General features: G+C 65.0%; 4 protein-coding genes across 4 annotated transcripts; 3 read left to right on the top strand and 1 right to left on the bottom strand.

Annotated features, from left to right (window-relative positions):
* Positions 1–278: 278 nt before the first annotated feature.
* Positions 279–6,427, top strand: EMIHUDRAFT_96990 (hypothetical protein; the record flags this gene model as incomplete). The annotated part of the gene is made up of 11 exons (XM_005759519.1): positions 279–381; positions 1,960–1,981; positions 2,276–2,362; positions 2,470–2,518; positions 2,823–2,879; positions 3,064–3,125; positions 3,206–3,656; positions 4,045–4,176; positions 4,270–4,371; positions 5,013–5,459; positions 6,401–6,427. 11 exons carry the CDS (start codon positions 279–281, stop codon positions 6,425–6,427), a joined length of 1,539 nt encoding a protein of 512 aa, XP_005759576.1.
* A 2,908-nt stretch (positions 6,428–9,335) lies between these two features.
* MAPK3 (MAP kinase) lies at positions 9,336–12,623 on the bottom strand. Its single transcript, XM_005759518.1, has 12 exons — positions 12,564–12,623; positions 12,448–12,493; positions 12,291–12,356; positions 12,066–12,173; positions 11,435–11,641; positions 11,049–11,090; positions 10,908–10,979; positions 10,805–10,839; positions 10,490–10,535; positions 10,357–10,423; positions 10,095–10,285; positions 9,336–10,023 (listed from the first exon to the last, which is right to left on the bottom strand). Exons 2-12 carry the CDS (start codon positions 12,490–12,492, stop codon positions 9,760–9,762), a joined length of 1,143 nt encoding a protein of 380 aa, XP_005759575.1. The 5' UTR covers position 12,493; positions 12,564–12,623; the 3' UTR covers positions 9,336–9,759.
* A 1,741-nt stretch (positions 12,624–14,364) lies between these two features.
* EMIHUDRAFT_308889 (hypothetical protein) lies at positions 14,365–14,763 on the top strand (the record flags this gene model as incomplete). Its single annotated transcript, XM_005759517.1, has 1 exon — positions 14,365–14,763. One exon carries the CDS (start codon positions 14,365–14,367, stop codon positions 14,761–14,763), a length of 399 nt encoding a protein of 132 aa, XP_005759574.1.
* Positions 14,764–15,037: 274 nt separating this feature from the next.
* On the top strand, positions 15,038–15,282 carry EMIHUDRAFT_350822 (hypothetical protein; the record flags this gene model as incomplete). Its single annotated transcript, XM_005759516.1, has 1 exon — positions 15,038–15,282. A coding segment is annotated over one exon (245 nt), but the record flags the coding sequence as incomplete, so codon positions are not given.
* Between the last annotated feature and the right edge of the window lie 2,668 nt (positions 15,283–17,950).

The following is a 17,950-nucleotide window of genomic DNA, read 5'->3' as shown; positions in this document are numbered from 1 at the left end:
GGAGGGATGGGAGGACGGTGCCCAAGAAATATTCAAAAGACGTATGTCTTTTCGAATCCGGACGATGTGCTGACAGTCACCACTGCGGTTGTCATCCAAATTGGCACGTTGAGCGGAGCGAACTTGGCAAACTCGGCTGCTTCCGGCGGCATAGGACGCCCAACGGGATACGCACGCATGTCCACTATCTTTCGAGTGGGATCACGTTGCTCCTCGAGTCGTCCAACAGCGTCGTAGGCTGGACCGGAGAGCTCAAGATCTCCGATGTGTAATATGCGATGACTCGTCTCTTCGTCGTCGTTGACTCGAACCCACTGGAGTTCGAGATCTGGTGCTTCGTTCCGTGCACGGGTGCCACGCAGCGCACCACGCTTGGGCATGGTGACGGGTCGATCGTCGCGATCGTGGAGCTTGGCCTCAGCCGCCGCACGGCGACGCGATGTCGTCGGGGCAGCTCAAACCTCAAATTTCTTTTTTCTTGAATCTCCCCCCCCTTCCCATCTCCACTGGCGGTCTCATCTCAGTCTAGCGACCTGCCTCCAGCTTCTCGCTGGCAGTCTCTCGCGACCACAGGCACACTGACACAGGGGTGGCAGGGGCGGCGGCAGGAGTCTCCCACATACTATGCGGGCCTCGCTAGAGGTGCGTCCTGTGTGTGTCCTCGTCCTTGAGGTCTTGAGGGGGAAGGGGAAGGGGCTGTGTGTCTGTGCATGCATGCATGCATGCATGCATGCATGCATGCATGCATGCATGCATGCATGTGTGTGTGTGTGTGTGTGTGTGTGTGTGTGTGTGTGTGTGTGTGTGTGTGTGTGTGTGTGTGTGTGTGTGTGTGTGTGTGTGTGTGTGTGTGTGTGTGTGTGTGTGTGTGTGTGTGTGCGTGTGTGTGTGTGTGTGTGTGTGTGTGTGTGTGTGTGTGTGTGTGTGGAGAGCATGCTGCTCTAGCCTCACATGTCACTTCCTGTCGTCTGTTGTTTGTTGTGCCCTTGTTTGTTTCTCTTGGCACCTTGGAGTGCTGGGGGGGGGCGACAGGGAGGATGTGGCCTTGAGTTATGTGTACGCCAACTCAGGGTGTGTGGCAGCCAGCTGGCTGTGTGTCTTGTGAGCTTGTTTGTGTCTGTGTGTCGCTCGTGCGTGTCGTCATCATCTGTCCAGCGTCCACCCATACCGCGTTGGTGTCCAGTCCGAGCCTGGCTGTTCTTCACCTTTCTACCTACCTACCTACCTACCTACTGTGTGTGCGTGTGCGTGTGCGTGTGCGTGTGCGTGTGCGTGTGCGTGTGCGTGTGTGCGTGTGTGGGCGCTGTGCGAGCCGCCCTGAGAACGACCACGAGCGCGCCGCGAGCGTGTGCTACTCTGGCTTGGGCAGGTTCAAAGGTCTGGCAACGAATTTTGTTCAGGCGCATCCGTTTCGTTCAAGTGTGTCCGAGCGCCTCTTTCACAAGACCTCGCTCTGCAGCCGCGATGTGAATTTTATTACGGCGGACACGACGGCGCTCCACGACGGCGCCCATTACCTGCCAGAAAGCCACCTCCCTCGCACTTCCATGCCGTGGGCTGCGCAGTCAGCCCAACACTTCTTTGGCATCGTCGACCCTCCGCCTCCTTTACGGCACCATCATCTCCCGCCGCCGCCCGGCGGCACGCCCCTGCCGGTTCGGCAGCATGGCCCCGTCCCGTATCCTCCGCCGCCAGTGCCGCCGTTTCCCCCGTCGCCTCCCCTGCCGCCGCCGCCTTCGCCGCCGTCGTTGCCGCCGCCGTCGCCGCCTCCGGCGCCACCATCTCAACCGCCGCTGCAGCCACCGCCGTCTCCGCCGCCGCCACCGTCGCCGCCGAAGCTGCCGCCCTCGCCGCCCTCTCCGCCCTCGCTGCCCTCGCCGCCCTCGCTGCCTCCGCCGCCTCCTCCGCCGCCGTCCCCTCCGTGGCCCCCTCCCCCGCCGTTCCCGCCTCTGTTCCCAGCTGGCTTCGACAAGCTCGGCGGGTTGCCAGCCTTAGATGGGAAGTATATGCCCTTCACGCGACGGCTCATTCTATCACTCCGACTCGCGGTCGAGAGAACGCGTGTTCAGCTGCATTCTGCGCGTTGCAGCCGTATTCACTGTGTTAGCAAGCCCGTGTCTTCGCGACCCGTTGAAGACACGCCCTCATTACTGGCGTCCTTCAAGTAGTAAGCAGGCTGTAGTGTCTATGCCAGCTCTTCAAGTAGTGAGCAGGCAGTAATAAGCAACTCCCCCCCCCCAGCTTGGACCCCTCCCCCCCCCCTGTCACGACGTAGGTTTGCCTGCGCTCCGATTTACCGAGAGCGCTCGCGGCTGCCGGGCGGCCCCGCGTACCTAGCCTTGCACGGCACCAAGGGCGGTTGGTGCGGATCGACGGAGGCGCGCGCGCGCGCGCGCGCGGCGCCGTTAGTAGACCAGAGTAGGATAGCCGTTAGTAGACCAGAGTAGGATAGCCCCACCCGCAGCACAGGTCGTCGTCCGCAGTAAAGTGGGCCACCTACTCGTCCAAGTTCCGACCCGTAGCCAGTGACTGCGCATAGCGACAGGAGACGTGGCGTGGGGTCCCACAGGGAGGGGGGGAGACTGGAGCCACGGTGGCCGAGACCCCTTCCTCTCTGCCCTCCGCCAGGAGCGCAATGCCGACCAGGCCGAGTGCGAGAGCTACTACCTCACCGCAGAGAAGGAGGGCGGGCGGGCGATCGGCGAGGCGGGTCCTCGGGAGAATACTTGATCCATCTGCGGAGTGGAATAGGAGACCGGGCACAACGACGAGTCGCGCCTCTCGAGCAGTCAATTCGAAGTGTCAATTAATTAGTTCATTAGGAGACCGGGCGCAACGACGAGTCGCGCATCTCGGAGAACTACATGGAGGGGCGGCAGGTGCTCTACCTTCGTCAGTAGTAAGCAACTCCTCCATTCCAAGATCGGGCCCCTAGAGCTCTATCCCCCCCCCCCCCCCCACGCCCCGTCTCCGTGTGTGTTAAGCCACGTCCCCTGTGTCGCTAGTCGCTTGGGTGGTGTCGGTAGAGGGGTCCGAGCTTGGAGTTGCTTACTATACTACTAGGTGCTCTACCTGTGCTACTGGCGGCGCTTCCTCAACCTGTGGACGGGCGTCTGGGACTCAAGGTGCACCAGAGCAGTCGAGAGGCAGCTCGAACCACTCTCGCCTCACGAATGGACCAACTTGTGGGCGGTGTGTGTCCAAGGTGCGCGGTGGACTGGGCCGCGCCAATCTACTGCTCCCTGCCACCCTATCCGCCGCCGCTGCCGCCGAGAGCGCCGCCGCCTCTCCTGCCGCCGCCGGCTCCTTGCGGCGACCAATTGGCGGGGCGGCAGCAGCTGCGCGACGGGCGCACCGCCAAGCACTGCTGGGAGCTGCCGTCCTCCCATGCTGCGTGCGAGCGGTACTACTCGAACACTTCGGCGGGGACGGCCCTCTGTGTGGCGCCGGCGGAGAGCGAGGCGGCCGTGTGCGGCCAGTCGGACTTCATCCTCGACTGCATCTCGCCGCCGCCCTCGCCGCCCTCGCCGCCCTCGCCGCCGCCCTCGCCGGCGGCCCCAAGTCCGGGTCGGCCGATCTCCGCCCTCGAGGCCGCGATCGGCATCGACCCCGAGACTCGGCCGATCTTCGCGGCGAGCGCGCTGGCGGCGTTCTCGGTCGGGTTCCTCCTCTTCCTGGCTTTCTTTGCGAGTCCGCCCGCCGCCGCCGCGCCGCCGCCGCCGGACGAGGAGGAAGAGGAGGCCGACGCCGCCGCCGCCAGAGGGGAGGGGAACGGCTCCTCTCTGCTCGAGGGCGCGCGCGGCGTTGAGCGACGAGACGCGGGCGGGTGTCGAGAGCTGCTGTCCATGGGAACCGTCTCGGAACTTTCCTGCGTAGGCGCCGTGCGGAGCGACGAGGCGGGCCGCCGGCCGCCGCGTTTCCCGCCTCCCACCCCAGTCCCTGTGTGGATTTAAGCCACGTCACTTGCATCGCTAGTCGCTTGGGGCGTGGATAGGGGTCCGATCTTGGAAGTGAGGCGAGGTTTACGGGGTGTACTACCATTAGGCGGCCGCCGCGTGCGGGTCGTGGACTGAGTTTGCGCACGACGCGTGGAGCAAGTTGGCGCACGACGCGCAGCACGCCGCGTCTGCCGCCTTCTTCTCGAACTTGTCCGACCTCGCCCGCAACGTGAAGGAGGTCAGCTCTCGCGCCTCCCAGACGAGCGGCGCTGTCCCCCCCCCCCCCCCCCTCGTCTTTTGACCCCCGCGAGTTGTCTCTGTCTGCCCACAGGAGAAGCGCCTCTCGCTGTCGGGCGGTCAGCTCCCGGGCCCGACGGCGGCGGCGGCGGCGGCGGCGGCGGCGGCAGAGTACGGCGAGAGCGAGGCTGCGGGGGTGGCGGCGAGGATCGCGGCACGATTGGGCGGGAGCTTTGAGGACGCGGAGCAGTACTGATGAGTCTCGATCGGAGTTTGGGCCGCGCGCTGTGCGGCCGGGCAGGCATCACTCCCCATGCATGTCGCCCGATCGCCTGCTCACAGCAGTCAGCTCACCGCCTCTCGCACACTCAATACTCTATGGACATGGTAAGTTGTCGTCGTTTCGCGTACAGTAGGCTATATGTGTATATGTAGGGTCCTAGAAGACCAAGTCCCCGCTTCGGCCATCCAGTCGTGAGGAGTCGACGTTTTGGGTGTGAGAACGGCGTTCTCTGGGTAAGCTCAGCTGTGAACTTCCCAGTTGTTTGCTCTTGCTTGCGCGTGGCCCTTGCGTGCACGCCCAAGCTCGAGCGGCATCACGCAGAGCGAGCTCTGCGCAGGTCCCGCGACCTTCTCGGGCAGGAGCCCACCTCTCCTTCCCTCCGTGCGCCCAACGATATGGGCAAATCCGCGCCGAAGCGCGCTTCCGACGCTGACCAAGACGAACGGCCCGCAGAGGCCAAAGCTGGCTCTGGGCAGGAGCCCCCCCCCTCGGGGGCTGGCGGGGGCAGCGACGGGGCCCCAGCCGCGCCTCCCGCTCCCGTGGACTCGGCCGAGGAGCTGCGAGTGCTTCGCAAGCGGCTCGAGCAGCTCGAGGCCCAAGCCGCCCGGCCCGTCGCACAGCCCGACGGGGGAGACCCCCCACCGGGCGGCGGCGGCGGCGGCGGCGACGGCGGCGGAGCGGGCGGCAAGGCGGCCAAGGACCGCGAGCGGGTGCGCCCCGACCCTCCCACCCCCCCAGACTCCGACGCCGACTCGTCGGAGGACGACGTGGGCGGCGGTGGTCACCGCGGCCCCCCCCGCCTCGGCGGCGGCGTCGGTCGCGACGACGCTGTCGGCGAGCTGTTCGGCGGACACGTGCTCGCCTGCGACTACGACAGCGACAACCCCTTCGAGCGGAAGCGGGGACTGCAGCAGCGGACCTCGCACTACTCGCCAGCGGCGGCGGGCGACACCGTGCACGCAGAGCTGCACCGCAAGCTCGGGGCCGCAAACCAACGGGAGGTGTGCCCTCCTTCCCTCCCTCTCGTACATGTACGACTTGTGCGCGCACCTCGAGCGGCTCGAAGACGCGATCGGCGACGAGCGAGATGATCCCGGAGATTCCCGCAGGGCGCTGCGGCTCGTGCACGAGCAGGTGCGAGCGAGTATTGTATAAGAATACTGTAAGGCATATCGGTTCCCTGGGCGTTCACTAGCGCTCGCTTGTGCCTAAAAACCCAGCCCAGTAAACTATCGAAAATGATCACGGATTTCAGAGTCTTCTGATAAATGCAGTATGGAAGATACAAAGAGACGGAGGAGCAACGAGCGCCCTGGCGTGAGCCGAAGACACTCCCTCCGTAGACACTGATCACACACGGGTGGGACAGGGTGGGTCACAACAACGAGGCACGAGAGCGTGCACGACAGAGCGACAACGCAGCGCACTGCCGTCCAGTCGGCGAAGGGACGGCTGCTGCGCAAAGTGATCAGTTCTAATGAATGTACCGGGGCCCAACGGATAGATGAATCCGGGGCACCCTCCGCTCGAATCCCTGGCCGGGGGTTCGAGGTGGCCCCCACCCTGGGGCCTCCCATCAAAGGGACTGCGGCAGAAGACGCCCAATCTTGCACAAGTGCAAGAACCATGCGTCTTCTGATAAATGCAGTATGGAAGATACAAAGAGACGGAGGAGCAACGAGCGCCCTGGCGTGAGCCGAAGACACTCCCCAACTGCGCTCCGTCACCGGTGTCGCGGTCTCCCCCACTGAGGACGATCTGCGGGGGGGAGTCGCGCCGCCGGCATGTATCTGTGCAACTGTGTTTTTGCCTTGTCCCGCTTGATGGAGCAAAGTCACGGGCCGCCCGCGCTTGAAGGCGGTCGCGCCAGGCGCGGGCGGCACTAGTTGCCGGCGATCCGCTTGGGCAGCGCCCGCGCTTGCCTCTGGCTGGGTCTCCATAGGTCGCGCGGCCCGAATGCTCGAATTGAACGTCTCGCAAGCTGGCGTCGCTCGCGTAGCTGTGGCAGGGCGATCCTCCCTTCGGATGAAGGAGATCTCTAGCCTCCTAACGAGGTTGCCCTCCGCCTGGCTGTTGGCGGACAGCAGTTAAGAGGCCGGACATGTCGCGCAAGCCTTCCCTGCAGTCTGACTGTCAACATCTGGGTCTGTCTGTTTGCTCTCGAAGGTACATCATGTGTGAGCGATCTGCGCGGCCGCCGAATAAATAAATCAAAAAAACGGACACCCCTCAACCGAGAAGATATGTGGGTAAAACCAGCAGCAAGTCTAACTCAGTGCCTCTGGTGGCTGCCTCCTCGGGCTCGGCCCAGCCGTGGCGCCGAACCGAATCCTCTCCCCGTTGAGAGCTCCGCGAGAAGCCTGAGCATCCCCTCCTTGTCCAACTGCGTTTCTCACTGCCCCGTCGCCCACATCTCGATCTTCTTGGGCAGCAGCTGGTTCGACAGGTCCTCTCCGTGGCCTAGACAGCCGTGGCAGCCCTCGCCCCAGGTAAAGTCGGCGCCGTCGGCGGTGCGGGCGAGGCTGTGGCATGTTCCCGCCGACAGAGCGAGGACGCGCTGCCCAGCAAAGGCCTCGATCTTCTTGGGCAGCAGCTGGTCCAGCTCGTCGCCGTGGCCCAACCGGCCATAGGCTCCATGGCCCCAGCTCCAGACGGCGCCGTCGGCGGTGATTGCCATGCTGTGGCAGTGCCCTGCTGACACAGCGAGGACGCGCTGGCCACCAAAGGCCTCGATCTTCTTCGGCAGCAGCTGGTTCTGCTCGTCGCCGTGGCCCAGCTGGCCAATGGCTCCACCGCCCCAGCTCCAAACACTGCCGTTGGCGGTGATGGCGAGACTGTGGCCGCCTCCAGCCGACACAGCGATGACGCGCCGCCCAGACAAGGCCTCGATCTTCTTCGGCAGCAGCTGGATCTGCTGGTCGCCGTGGCCCAACTTGCCCAAGTAGCCTGCGCCCCAGCTCCAGAGGGCGCCGTCAGCGGTGAGGGCGAGGTTGTGGTACCTCGCAGCCGTCACGGTGACGACGCGCTGCCCAGCAAAGGCCTCGATCTTCTTCGGCAGCAGCTGGTTCTGGTAGTCGCCGTGGCCCAGCTTGCCAAAGTTTCCACCGCCCCAGCTCCAGAGGGCGCCGTCGGCGGTGAGGACAAGGCTGTGGACCACTCGACCCGACACGGCGACGACGCGCTGGTCAGCAAAGGCCTCGATCTTCGTCGGCTGCCACTGGTGCTGCGCGTCGCCGTGGCCCAGCCTGCCCGAGTAGCCATTGCCCCAGCTCCAGAGGGCGCCGTCGGCGGTGAGGGCGAGGCTGTGGGCGTCTCCAGTCGACACGCTCACGGCGCGCTCGCCACCCAGCGGGGAAGGGAGGCGGGTCGGCGTGTTGAGCCGCGTCACGCCCTCGCCGTGACCGAGCAGCCCTGGATAGTAGGACGGCGCCGTGCCGCACGACGAGAGCCGCCCCTCGCCGTCGATGAAGACGCTGTGCTGTTCGCATGCCGCAGCCTTCGCCGGCGGGTTGGCCTCGCGCAGCAGCGCCGAATAGCACAGCCATCGCATGGCGCAGCTCTCGCCCTCTGGCTGCGCCGGCAGCTCCAAGCCGCGCTCTTGCGCCCACAAGCGGATGCCCCGCTCCGCGAGAGAGGCGTGGAAGAGGAGCGAGACGGCCGCGGCGCGAGCGATGTCGAGGGGGCTGTCGCAGCGAGAGAGGATGCGCTCGAGGAGCTCCGTGGGCAGGTCGAGGAGGCGGGCGGGGGGCGGCGTGCTTGGCGAGGGCGCGGCGGCGGCGGCGGAGGCGAGGCGGCGCGAGCGGCGGCGCGGCGGGGTGGACATATACACGTATCTATCTGGGTTCTCGCGCGCTCTTTTCTTTTTTCGGGTTCTCGAGGTGAGGTGGATATCCTTTGGCCGCGTTGGGTAATTGGTGTAACCCGAGCCACGGAGGCGTGTTTTCTGGCGGCCGACCGTCAGTGCACGGAGTTGCCACTTCTCCGACTGCCCCGGCTAGTTCCCGAGGTCGTCGGGTGTGACCCCTTCGCCGCCCGAGACCTAGCGCGGGTGGGTTGGAGGGGGCTCGCCCCGTTCCTCCCCATCGGGCCGCGTGAGCGGCCTCGCCTCGCAGATTCGTTTTTCGCGCCTGGGTCAGGCGCGCGGGGCATCCCCCGGGTCGCTCGACCAGCGATCCGAAGAGTGGCCGCTATGCGAGGGAAAGAGTGGGGCCCACGGGGTACGCCTCCGTCCGGCCCCCTCCGAGAGGGGGGAAGGGAATTGTGGGGTCCCCACGGGCGCCTCAGTTCGGCCCTCCCGAGGGGGGGGAGGGGAGCAAGGGGGTGGGGGGATCGGGGCGGGGGGGGAGGGGTCTCGGGTTTCATGTGGCTAAGACTTGCCCTTTCGGGGAGGGGCCTCAGGAAAGGCGAGTCCAGCGAGAAGGGCAGGGTGCGGCGCGGGCGAACGAAGCGGAGGGAGGCGCAGCGCGCGGGCAAGCTCACGTCGCTCGCAAAAGGCATCCGCGCAGGCCGCTGAGTGGCAGGGGGGAGGGGACGCCCTCCCTCTGCCTGAGCGCTGCCTATTGGTTGTGGGGGGTGCGCTCTGTCTGTCGGTGTTTGCTGTATGCTGATGAGTGCCCGGCGGAGTGAGCATGCACCCACCCTCGAATGGAAAGAATTTTAACGACTGCAGCTCCCCGTTCTATCGCGATCTACTGGGATCTACCGCGGTCTTGCGCGATCTGCATGCGTAGAGATCTCGCGCAATTACCTCGGAGCTCGGTAGATCCCCGCAGCGCTTTGGTTATGGTTTCACACACGCCATTACGCCAACGGTAAATGTCAGGGAGGCGGAGCTCTCATCACTCATGTCTCAAAATCAGGTAATGCCGATCTTTTCCGGAAAATAGGACAAATCATACAATCGGTAGGTGTTGAGAGCGTGCGCCGAGATTAACAGACAGAGAGGCGGGACAGAGAGCGCGCGAGAGAGAGAGACTGCTGAGGGGAGCGGGCGGAGTGAGAGTCTGAGAGAGCAGAGACTCAGAGTGTGTGACGCGGAGAGGCTGGAGGGTGTATTACACGACGACTGAAGGCGTCTGGGGGGGAATGTCGGATGGGAAAAGCGGCATGCAAAAGATGGCGCACAAGTCAGAGTCCGGCGGAGCTCCTCCTCCGCAGGCGGAAGGGGCTTCCGGTGGGCAGCGGCGCGAGCAAGCAGCGGCGGTGTGGGAGTCGGCTCGCTAGAGCACGTGGCGCCGGCGCCCCCCCTCCTCCTCCTCCTGCCCCCCGGCGGGGAGGGAGGGGCGCGGGCTCGACGCCGCCTCACGCCGCCTCGCTGCTCTTCGGCGCTCGCCTGCGGATGTACTTTTCGTACAGCGACGGCGTCTTGCGCGCCTTGCACACCTCGTCGTACAGGTTGGTGCGGTACTCTGCGAGCGTCTTCTTCTCGCCGTCGTCGATCGGGATGACCAGCTCCCCGTCGAAGCCCAGCTCCTTGCCCGTGTAGAAGTCCGCCATCCACCGGTGCGCCAGCGCGCCCTCCACCGTTAACCGCGCCGTCGGGTCGAACGTCATCAGGTTCTTGACCTAATCTCGGGTCATCTCGGGTCACCTCGGGTCCTCTCGGGGCCGGCGAGCATCAGCACCAGGCTCTTGACCATGTCGATCGCCTCGGGGGGCGCGCCGCTCATGATGGCGTCCATCGACCGGAACGCGAGCCTGTGCCCGGCCGGCAGGATCGAGTCGATCATCGTCTTTGCGTACTTTGACTGCATCGCGGCGATGTCCTCCTCCGTCGGCTTGCCCGTCACCTCGATCACCTTCTTGAGCTGATCCATCGTGCTCGTGCCTGCTCACAGCAGGAGGAGGTGTGAAGAGCTGCTCGCACCCTCTCGAGCCGATCTATCTCGTTGCGCGTGCCGGGCAGCAACGGCCGGCCGACGAACATCTCCGCGACGATGCAGCCGACCGCCCACATGTCGACCGCCTAGTCGAGATCTGGGGAGATATGGCGAGATACGGGGAGAAATGGGACCGCCCACCTGTCGACCGCCTTTGTGTAGCAGGTGGAGCCGAGCATGATCTCCGGCGCGCGGTACCTGACACGGGGGGGAGGGAGGGCGCCGTGTCTCCGCAATGTCGCGGAGGTGTCTCGGAGGCAATGTCGCGGAGGTGTCTCGGAAGCGTCTCGGAGGTATCTGAGAGTGTCTCGGCTCTCTCTCTCTCGGCTCTCTCTCTCGGCTCTCTCTCGGCTCTCTCTCTGTTTCTTGGCTCTCTCTCGGCTCTCTCTCTCTCTCGGCTGTCTCTCGGCTCTCTCTCTCTGTGTTTCTCGGCTCTCTCTCTGTATCTCGGCTGTCTCTCGCGGCACCAGCGCGTTGCAACGTAGTCTGTCAGCACTGACGCCGACTCCTCGCCTAGTCGAGAGACGGGGAGATGTGGCGAGATGCGGGGAGATGTCAGCACCGACACGCCGACTCCTTGCCTCGCTTGAGCGCGCGCAGCGAGCGCGCCAGCCCAAAGTCGGCGACCTTGCAGAGGCACTCTTCGTGTGATCTCGTGTGATCTCGTGTGATCTCGTGTGATCTCAAGTCGGCGACCTTGCAGAGGCACTCCTCGTTGAGCAGCAGGTTTGACGGCTTGAGGTCGCGGTGCACCTGCAAGAGAAGGATGGCGGGGAAAGGTCGGAAGAAAGGTCCGGGAAGGGTGCGAGGAAGGGGTTCGGGAAAGGTCTGAGGAAGGGTCCGGGAAAGGTCTCCAGCCCCGCACCATCTCACCGGCCTCATCTCCCATCCAGCTCCATCTCCCTCCATCCGCCCGATCTCGCCCGACCTCGCCCGACCTCGCCCGACCTCGCCCGACCTCGCCCGACCTCGCCCGATCTCGCCCGACCTCGCCCGACCTCGCCCGATCTCGCCCGATCTCGCCCGACCTCGCCCGACCTCGCCCGACCTCGCCCGATCTCGCCAGATCTCGCCAGATCTCGCCCGGGTGGCCGCACCAGGTCAGCGGCGTGGCAGATCTTAAGCGCCTTGAGCATCTGGTACACGATGAACTGCTTGTGGACCGGCTCGAGGATGTTGGCGCGGATCACGGCGTGAAGGTCGGTGTCCATGTAGTCGAAGACGAGGTAGATGTCGTTGTCGTTCTCCGCCTTCATCACCTTCTGCAGCCGGATGATGTTCTCGTCGCCCCGCGCCGCCAGCGCCTGGGGAGGGGGGGGAGGGGAGGGAAGCGGTGAGGGAGGAGGCGGGGGGGGGGGAGGCGGTGAGGGAGGAAGCGGTGAGGGAGGAGGCGGGGAGGGGGGAGGCGGGGAGGGAGGAGGCGGTGGCGGAGGAGGCGGTGGCGGAGGAGGCGGTGAGAAGAGGCGGCGGGGAGGGCGGGAGGCGGGGGAGGAGAGAGGCGGCAGGGGAGGAGAGAGGCGGCCAGGGAGGAGAGAGGGGGAAGGGGAGGAGAGAGGGGGCAGCGAGAGGGGCGGTGGAGAGGCGGCGGGCGGAAGAGACATCGCCGGCGGGAAGGGGCGGATGGACCACAGGCAGGCTTCCGCCCTCGTGATTCCCGGCGTGGGAGAGGGTTTCAAGTTCGCTAGGCATGAGGCGTGCGGCACTAACGGCGGAGCGTGTTCAGAGCGCCTGCAAGTACATGATCTCACGGAAGGTGCGCTGCGCGTCGGTGGCGTTTTGGAAGGCGTCGAAGATCTTTTTGAGGGCGACCACGCTCTTCGTCTTCTTGTCCACCGCCTGCGAAGCGGTGGGGCGGAATGAGCCCTTCCCAACAGCAGAGCCCGGGAAAGTCGCCGACGCTTGCAGGTGCGGCGTGAGCTCGGCTCTGGAGGCCGCGCGCGAGGCGGGCGCTGCCTTGAAGACAACGGCGTAGGCACCCTTGCCGAGCTTCTGGACGATCTCGTACTTCTTTTTGATAGACTGTGGCGTGGGTGGGAAGGAAGGGCTCTGCTCACGGCATGACGGTCGGGCGCGGTGCCAATTGGACGCAGCACGCGAGGGCGCAGCGCACGTTGTCTACGATCTCTGTCGGATCCTCCGCCGGAGGGAGATTCATCCTAAATTGGGGAACGTGAAGTGTGAACGCGCAGACACTTCGGGAAGCAGAGGCCGCGTATGCAGCTGCGCCGTGCAGCAAGGCCAAGCGGCGCGCTCAAAGGGGCAGCGCCTCTGCTGGACTGACGGCGGCAAGCCGACGACTTCTCCTCTTCCCGAGCACTTTTCTCTTTTTGTGTGAGGGAGTGCGCCATCGGGGGGGGCGCGCCTTTCGAAAACCGAGCGACACTATCCACCTACTAGGGTTAAGATCGAAGAAGAGAACACATCACGACATCTCCCACAACGACGACGGTAATCCCTCGGCCCGGCACCGCGCCGCGTGCGTCGCGTCAATCGCGTCGCTGTCCGCCTCCGACATCGCCTCGCGCCAGGCACCGCTCCTGCCCTGGCGCACGTGATTCTTCTTGGTCACCACGCCAGTCTGCTGCAGCTGCTCCTGCTCCAGCGCGGACCAGTCCTTGCGCATGCTTCCAAACGACGCGCCGGCGACGACCGCCCTCACCACCTCCTCCGTGGCGGGGACGCCGACAAAGGCGGCGATGCGGCGGACGACGGCGGGCAGGTCGGCCTGCATCTCTTCGTAGCTGATCCACAGCAGCCGGTCGGGAGGCAGCTTCGCCCGCGCGCGCCACCATGTGCCGTGCCAGCTCCAGAAGTCTCCAAAGTCGACCAGGCCGGGCAGAAAGATGGCGTGCAAGAAGTGGGCCCAATCGCCGGTGTACTTGTATTGGACGGTGTCCCGGCCGTGGTGGAAGTAGCTCACCGCCGCGTCCTTTGGATTGCGTGTGACGACGATCACGCCCGCCCCTCTCGGAATGCCCTCCTCCGTCGCCCCACCCCGCCACGGCGCGAGCGCCGCGACTGCGTGCGTCTTGAAGACGCGCCTGCCCGCAGCGGGCCCCTGCTTCCGCCACTCCTCCGGCGGCTCGTAGGCGAGCATGTTGGTCCGCATCGCGTGGTTCAGCTCGAGCCACGGCGCCAGCGAAGTTGGCCGCTGCACGAGCTCCTTCGCCCCCTGCGCCAGCAGCAGCATTACCACCTGCTGCGTCCACGTCGTGCCGCACCTACAGGGCAGTGCGCGAACGACGAGGTGGTTGGAGGGCGAATCGGCCTGTGCCGTTTGACGGGGGGATGCGGCACACTTCGGGTACGTCGCAATCACAATGTCGCCCTCCCGGAGCGAAAAGTTCTGCCGCAGGTCCCTCGCAGCGGGCACGTAGTTTGGAAAGCACGTGACCAGATGGCCGCCGTCGTCGCACTGCAGCATCCACCCGTTGCTCGACACGGCAAAGAACCGGTCCTCCTCTGGGTCGGCCGCGGTGCGCTGCCGCACGGGCTGCTTGGCTTCCTGTGCGTGGACGTGGCTCTGCGCTGCGATGGCGGCCGCGGATGCCGCCAGAGGTGGGGCCACGCTGCGCGTAGCTCTGCGCAGGGCATCGCGCCACATTCGTCGGGCCTAGCTTGGGTTTGCTGCTGCGGACCTGCGGGCGCGCGTTTTACACCTACTAGAGTTAGGCCCTTGAAGGGGCCCGCCCCCAATGGGGGCGGGGTTGAATGGGCTAGCGCTGGCGTGGCGTTGACATGAGCACGAAGTTGCTAATGTGGGGTAGACGAACAAAAAGTAGGGTTGAATTCGTCCACGTAAGGCTTGGGGAGTGCTTGGGGTGGCCTCAGGCATCCCCAATGGAGTCGCAGCGGTGCCCCCCCCCCCCCCCCCAAGCAGCTTTTAGCGATTGTCGAACCTCGAAGCCTGTTCGTTTTTGAACATTGAAGAAAGGCACACCGGTACTATCGGGCCACCGGTGTCGGGTCACCAGTACTAAACAAAAATTCGACACTTTGGTGAGAGCATGCAGTATTGTGGCATATCATGTCACATAAGGTCAAGCTTGACCGCAGAAGCATCAAGAAGCGGATACTCCAGCTCGACTGTGCCGGCAACGCTGCCTCCTCACGCCGGCCGGCTGCCAGCAGCCGTCGCGGCCCGTGGCGTGCACCAGAGAGGGAGAGAGATCGAGTCCGCGTGGCTCAGGCCGGCCAGAAGGTGTGTGGCGACGGCACCGTGGCAGGAGTGCGGAGAAGAGCTTGCCGAACGCGAGCAGCGGAAGGCCGAAGTGTGCCAGCGCAAGAGCCTCGCGAACGGGTGCAGAAGGAGCTCGCCGTGACACGATGCCGGGCGGTGGTGGTGCTCTGGCGGCTGTGCACAGTGGGAAACGTCAGGCTGCAACAGGGCAGCACGATGGTCGTGCCCCGCTGCAGCCTGGCCTGACATGCACAGGGCGAACAGAGACGGGACTATCGCCTCGCGCTCGTCTGGGCAAACTTTGACCGCCGCCCGGCTCGCCACGAGCACGCAGCGACAAAATGATGACCGTGTCGAAGTTGAGGCTGGTCGAGAGGAAGAGGCTGCCGTGCGAGCCGGCAACTGGCTGGCTCGGCGTGGACAGCCGGCGGCGACTTTTTGCCGAAGAGCGTGCCTGCCGAAGAGCGAGTCTGACTCAAAGTGCACGGAGTGGGCGCCGCCGACCGTCGGGAGGAGTCCGATGGGTGCCAGGACGATCCAGAGAGCGATGAAGGCGCAAATTGCGCCGCCGAAACCGGCGGTAGAGGCCAGGCCGTGCGCGTGGGCCGGTCGGGCCACGTCCCGGGGCGAGCGATCGAGGGCCGCGGGGATCGCCCCGTCGGCCGAGCGGTGCGAACGGCCGGTCGCCCGCTTCGGGTTGGACCCGCCGGGCGGTCCGGCGGCGGATTGCATGGCCGGGCGGGCCTCCGGGAGGCAGGCGGGGCCGTGACAGGGGCAGGGCAGAAATTCCATTCGGGGAGCGTGTAGCGCGACCCGTCTGCTACTTTCAATGATAGGGACTAGAGTTGGGCCCTTGAAGGGCCCCGCCCCCAATGGGGGCGGGGTTGAATCAATGGGCTAGCGCTGGTGTGGCGTTGACATGAGCACGAAGGCTAATGTGGGTAGACGAACAAAAAGTAGGGAATTGCGACTCGCCGCTTTCCTCCCGCTGTGATTCTGTGTGAGCTCTGTGTCTTGATTTGCCAACAATACACCTAAAAACAAAAAGAGGATTGAATTCGTCCAACCCCTGCCTAGACTAGTACAGCTAAAGAGTACGCGGAGACCTCCGAGCTCCGTGTGTGGGGGCCCGTGAACATCTTTAGCTTGTGAGCCAGGAAAAGGGTTTGAATTCGTCCACGTAAGGCTTCGCCTGGGGACTGGTTGGGGTGGCCTCAGGCATCTCCAAGGGAGTCGCAGCGGTGCCCCATAAGCATCTTTTAGCGATTGTCGAACCTCGAAGTGCGTTCGTTTGAGAAGAAAGGCACAACGGTACTATCGGCACGGTACTATCGGGCCGCACCCGGGGCCACCGGTGTCGGGTCACCAGTACTAAACAAAAATTCGACACTTTGAGGGGTGAGAGCATGCATTCTTGTGGCATATCATGTCACATAAGGTCAAGCTTGACCGCAGAAGCATCAAGAAGCGGATACTCCAGCTCGACTGTGCTCTGTGCCAGCAACGCTGCCTCCGCGGCCCGTGGCGTGCACCAGAGAGAGAGAGAGAGGTCGAGTCCGCGTGGCTCAGGCCGGCCAGAAGGTGTGTGGCGACGGCACCGTGGCAGGAGTGCGGAGAAGAGCTCGCCGAACGCGAGCAGCGGAAGGCCGAAGTGTGCCAGCGCAAGAGCCTCGCGAACGGGTGCAGAAGGAGCTCGCCGTGACACGATGCCGGGCGGTGGCGGTGCTCTGGCGGCTGTGCACAGTGGGAAACGTCAGGCTGCAACAGGGCAGCACGATGGTCGTGCCCCGCTGCAGCCTGGCCTGACATGCACAGGGCGAACAGAGACGGGACTATCGCCTGGCGCTCGTCTGGGCAAACTTTGACCGCCGCCCGGCTCGCCACGAGCACGCAGCGACAAAATGATGACCGTGTCGAAGTTGAGGCTGGTCGAGAGGAAGAGGCTGCCGTGCGAGCCGGCAACTGGCTGGCTCGGCGTGGACAGCCGGCGGCGACTTTTCGCCGAAGAGCGTGCCTGCCGAAGAGCGAGTCTGACTCAAAGTGCACGGAGTGGGCGCCGCCGACCGTCGGGAGGAGTCCGATGGGTGCCAGGACGATCCAGAGAGCGATGAAGGCGCAAATTGCGCCGCCGAAAGTGGCGGTAGAGGCCAGGCCGTGCGCGTGGGCCGGTCGGGCCACTTCCGGGGCGAGCGATCGAGGGCCGCGGGGCTCGCCCCGTCGGCCGAGCGGTGCGAACGGCCGGTCGCCCGCTTCGGGTTGGACCCGCCGGGCGGTCCGGCGGCGGATTGCATGGCCGGGCGGGCCTCCGGGAGGCAGCCGGGGCTGCGACAGGGGCAGGGCAGAAAATCCCATTCGGAGAGCGTGTAGCGCGACCCGGTTGCTACTTTCAATGATAGGGATCTTTAGCTTACTGGGAGAAAAGGGAGAGGGGGCTGTGATCTCTAGGGCCCTTAGGGCCCTACGCGCGGCGTGAGAGCTCGGAAGCGAGCTTTGCACGGCGATCGAGGATGGCGCGGTTCACCCCCTTCACCGAAGCGATCAGCGATGGAGATGGCCAGATGCGTTCCGCGTGGTGTGACACAAATGAGAGGCGGGAGTGGGGTGTAGGCTCCCTACAACATGTACATGTACGGTTGCTGGTACTTTTGCAGTACCACAGGCGCAAAAGGAAAGAATTTGAATGAGAAAACCTACAGACCGGAGTGGGATCGAGGGGCTCAGTTAGAGGGGATATGCCGATATCGCGCCCAGCTCGAATCTGTCACGTTCCTGTGGGTACCGAGCCACGCGGGGTGCGCTAGCAACGCCTACGCCGACGCCGCGGCGACTGCATACATGGGGGCCAGCGAGATTGAGGATGCCACCTCCGTCATCCGAGGAGCAGTGAGGACACGCCCGTGCCTATACACGGACCGCCGGAGGACGGCAGGCGGAGAGTGTAGGGGATACGTACTGGACCGGAGGACCTATTACGCCACACGCGGCCACACGAACGAGTGGGTGCGAGGCAGGACGGCTCGGCGAGGGGCTCACGGCGGGATCACACACGGCGGGGGTGCCTGGGCCGCTGTGGAGCGATGTGGTCAGGGGAACGACGAGACACAAATGGGACAAGCGTCAGCGGATCAAGGATCAGCACGGCGAGCGTGAGATACAATTCGCCGACGTGGATGATCACAACGTGGTGACAAAGACCGTCATGGGAGCGCGGGTGCGGCAGCAGGCGGGGGTGCCACACGGAGCGCACCACGAGAGGATCATGCGGGGAGAGTCGGGGAGAGAGACCCCGGGCGCCGCCACGAGGAGCGAACTCAGGGGCTGCCTCGTATGTAAGGCCGCGAGGGACGCGGCGAGGAGGGCGGCACTAAAGCGGGACCCGCTGTGCCCGATCGTGCGGAAAGCCGCGCAGCAATGGACCGAGGAAGATGAGAAC

Source organism: Emiliania huxleyi, assembly GCF_000372725.1.
Source record: "Emiliania huxleyi CCMP1516 unplaced genomic scaffold EMIHUscaffold_8, whole genome shotgun sequence".
Classification (NCBI taxonomy): domain Eukaryota; phylum Haptophyta; order Isochrysidales; family Noelaerhabdaceae; genus Emiliania; species Emiliania huxleyi.
The sequence above is the reverse complement of the archived record's forward strand: the minus strand, read 5'-3'. Positions and strand labels throughout refer to the sequence as shown.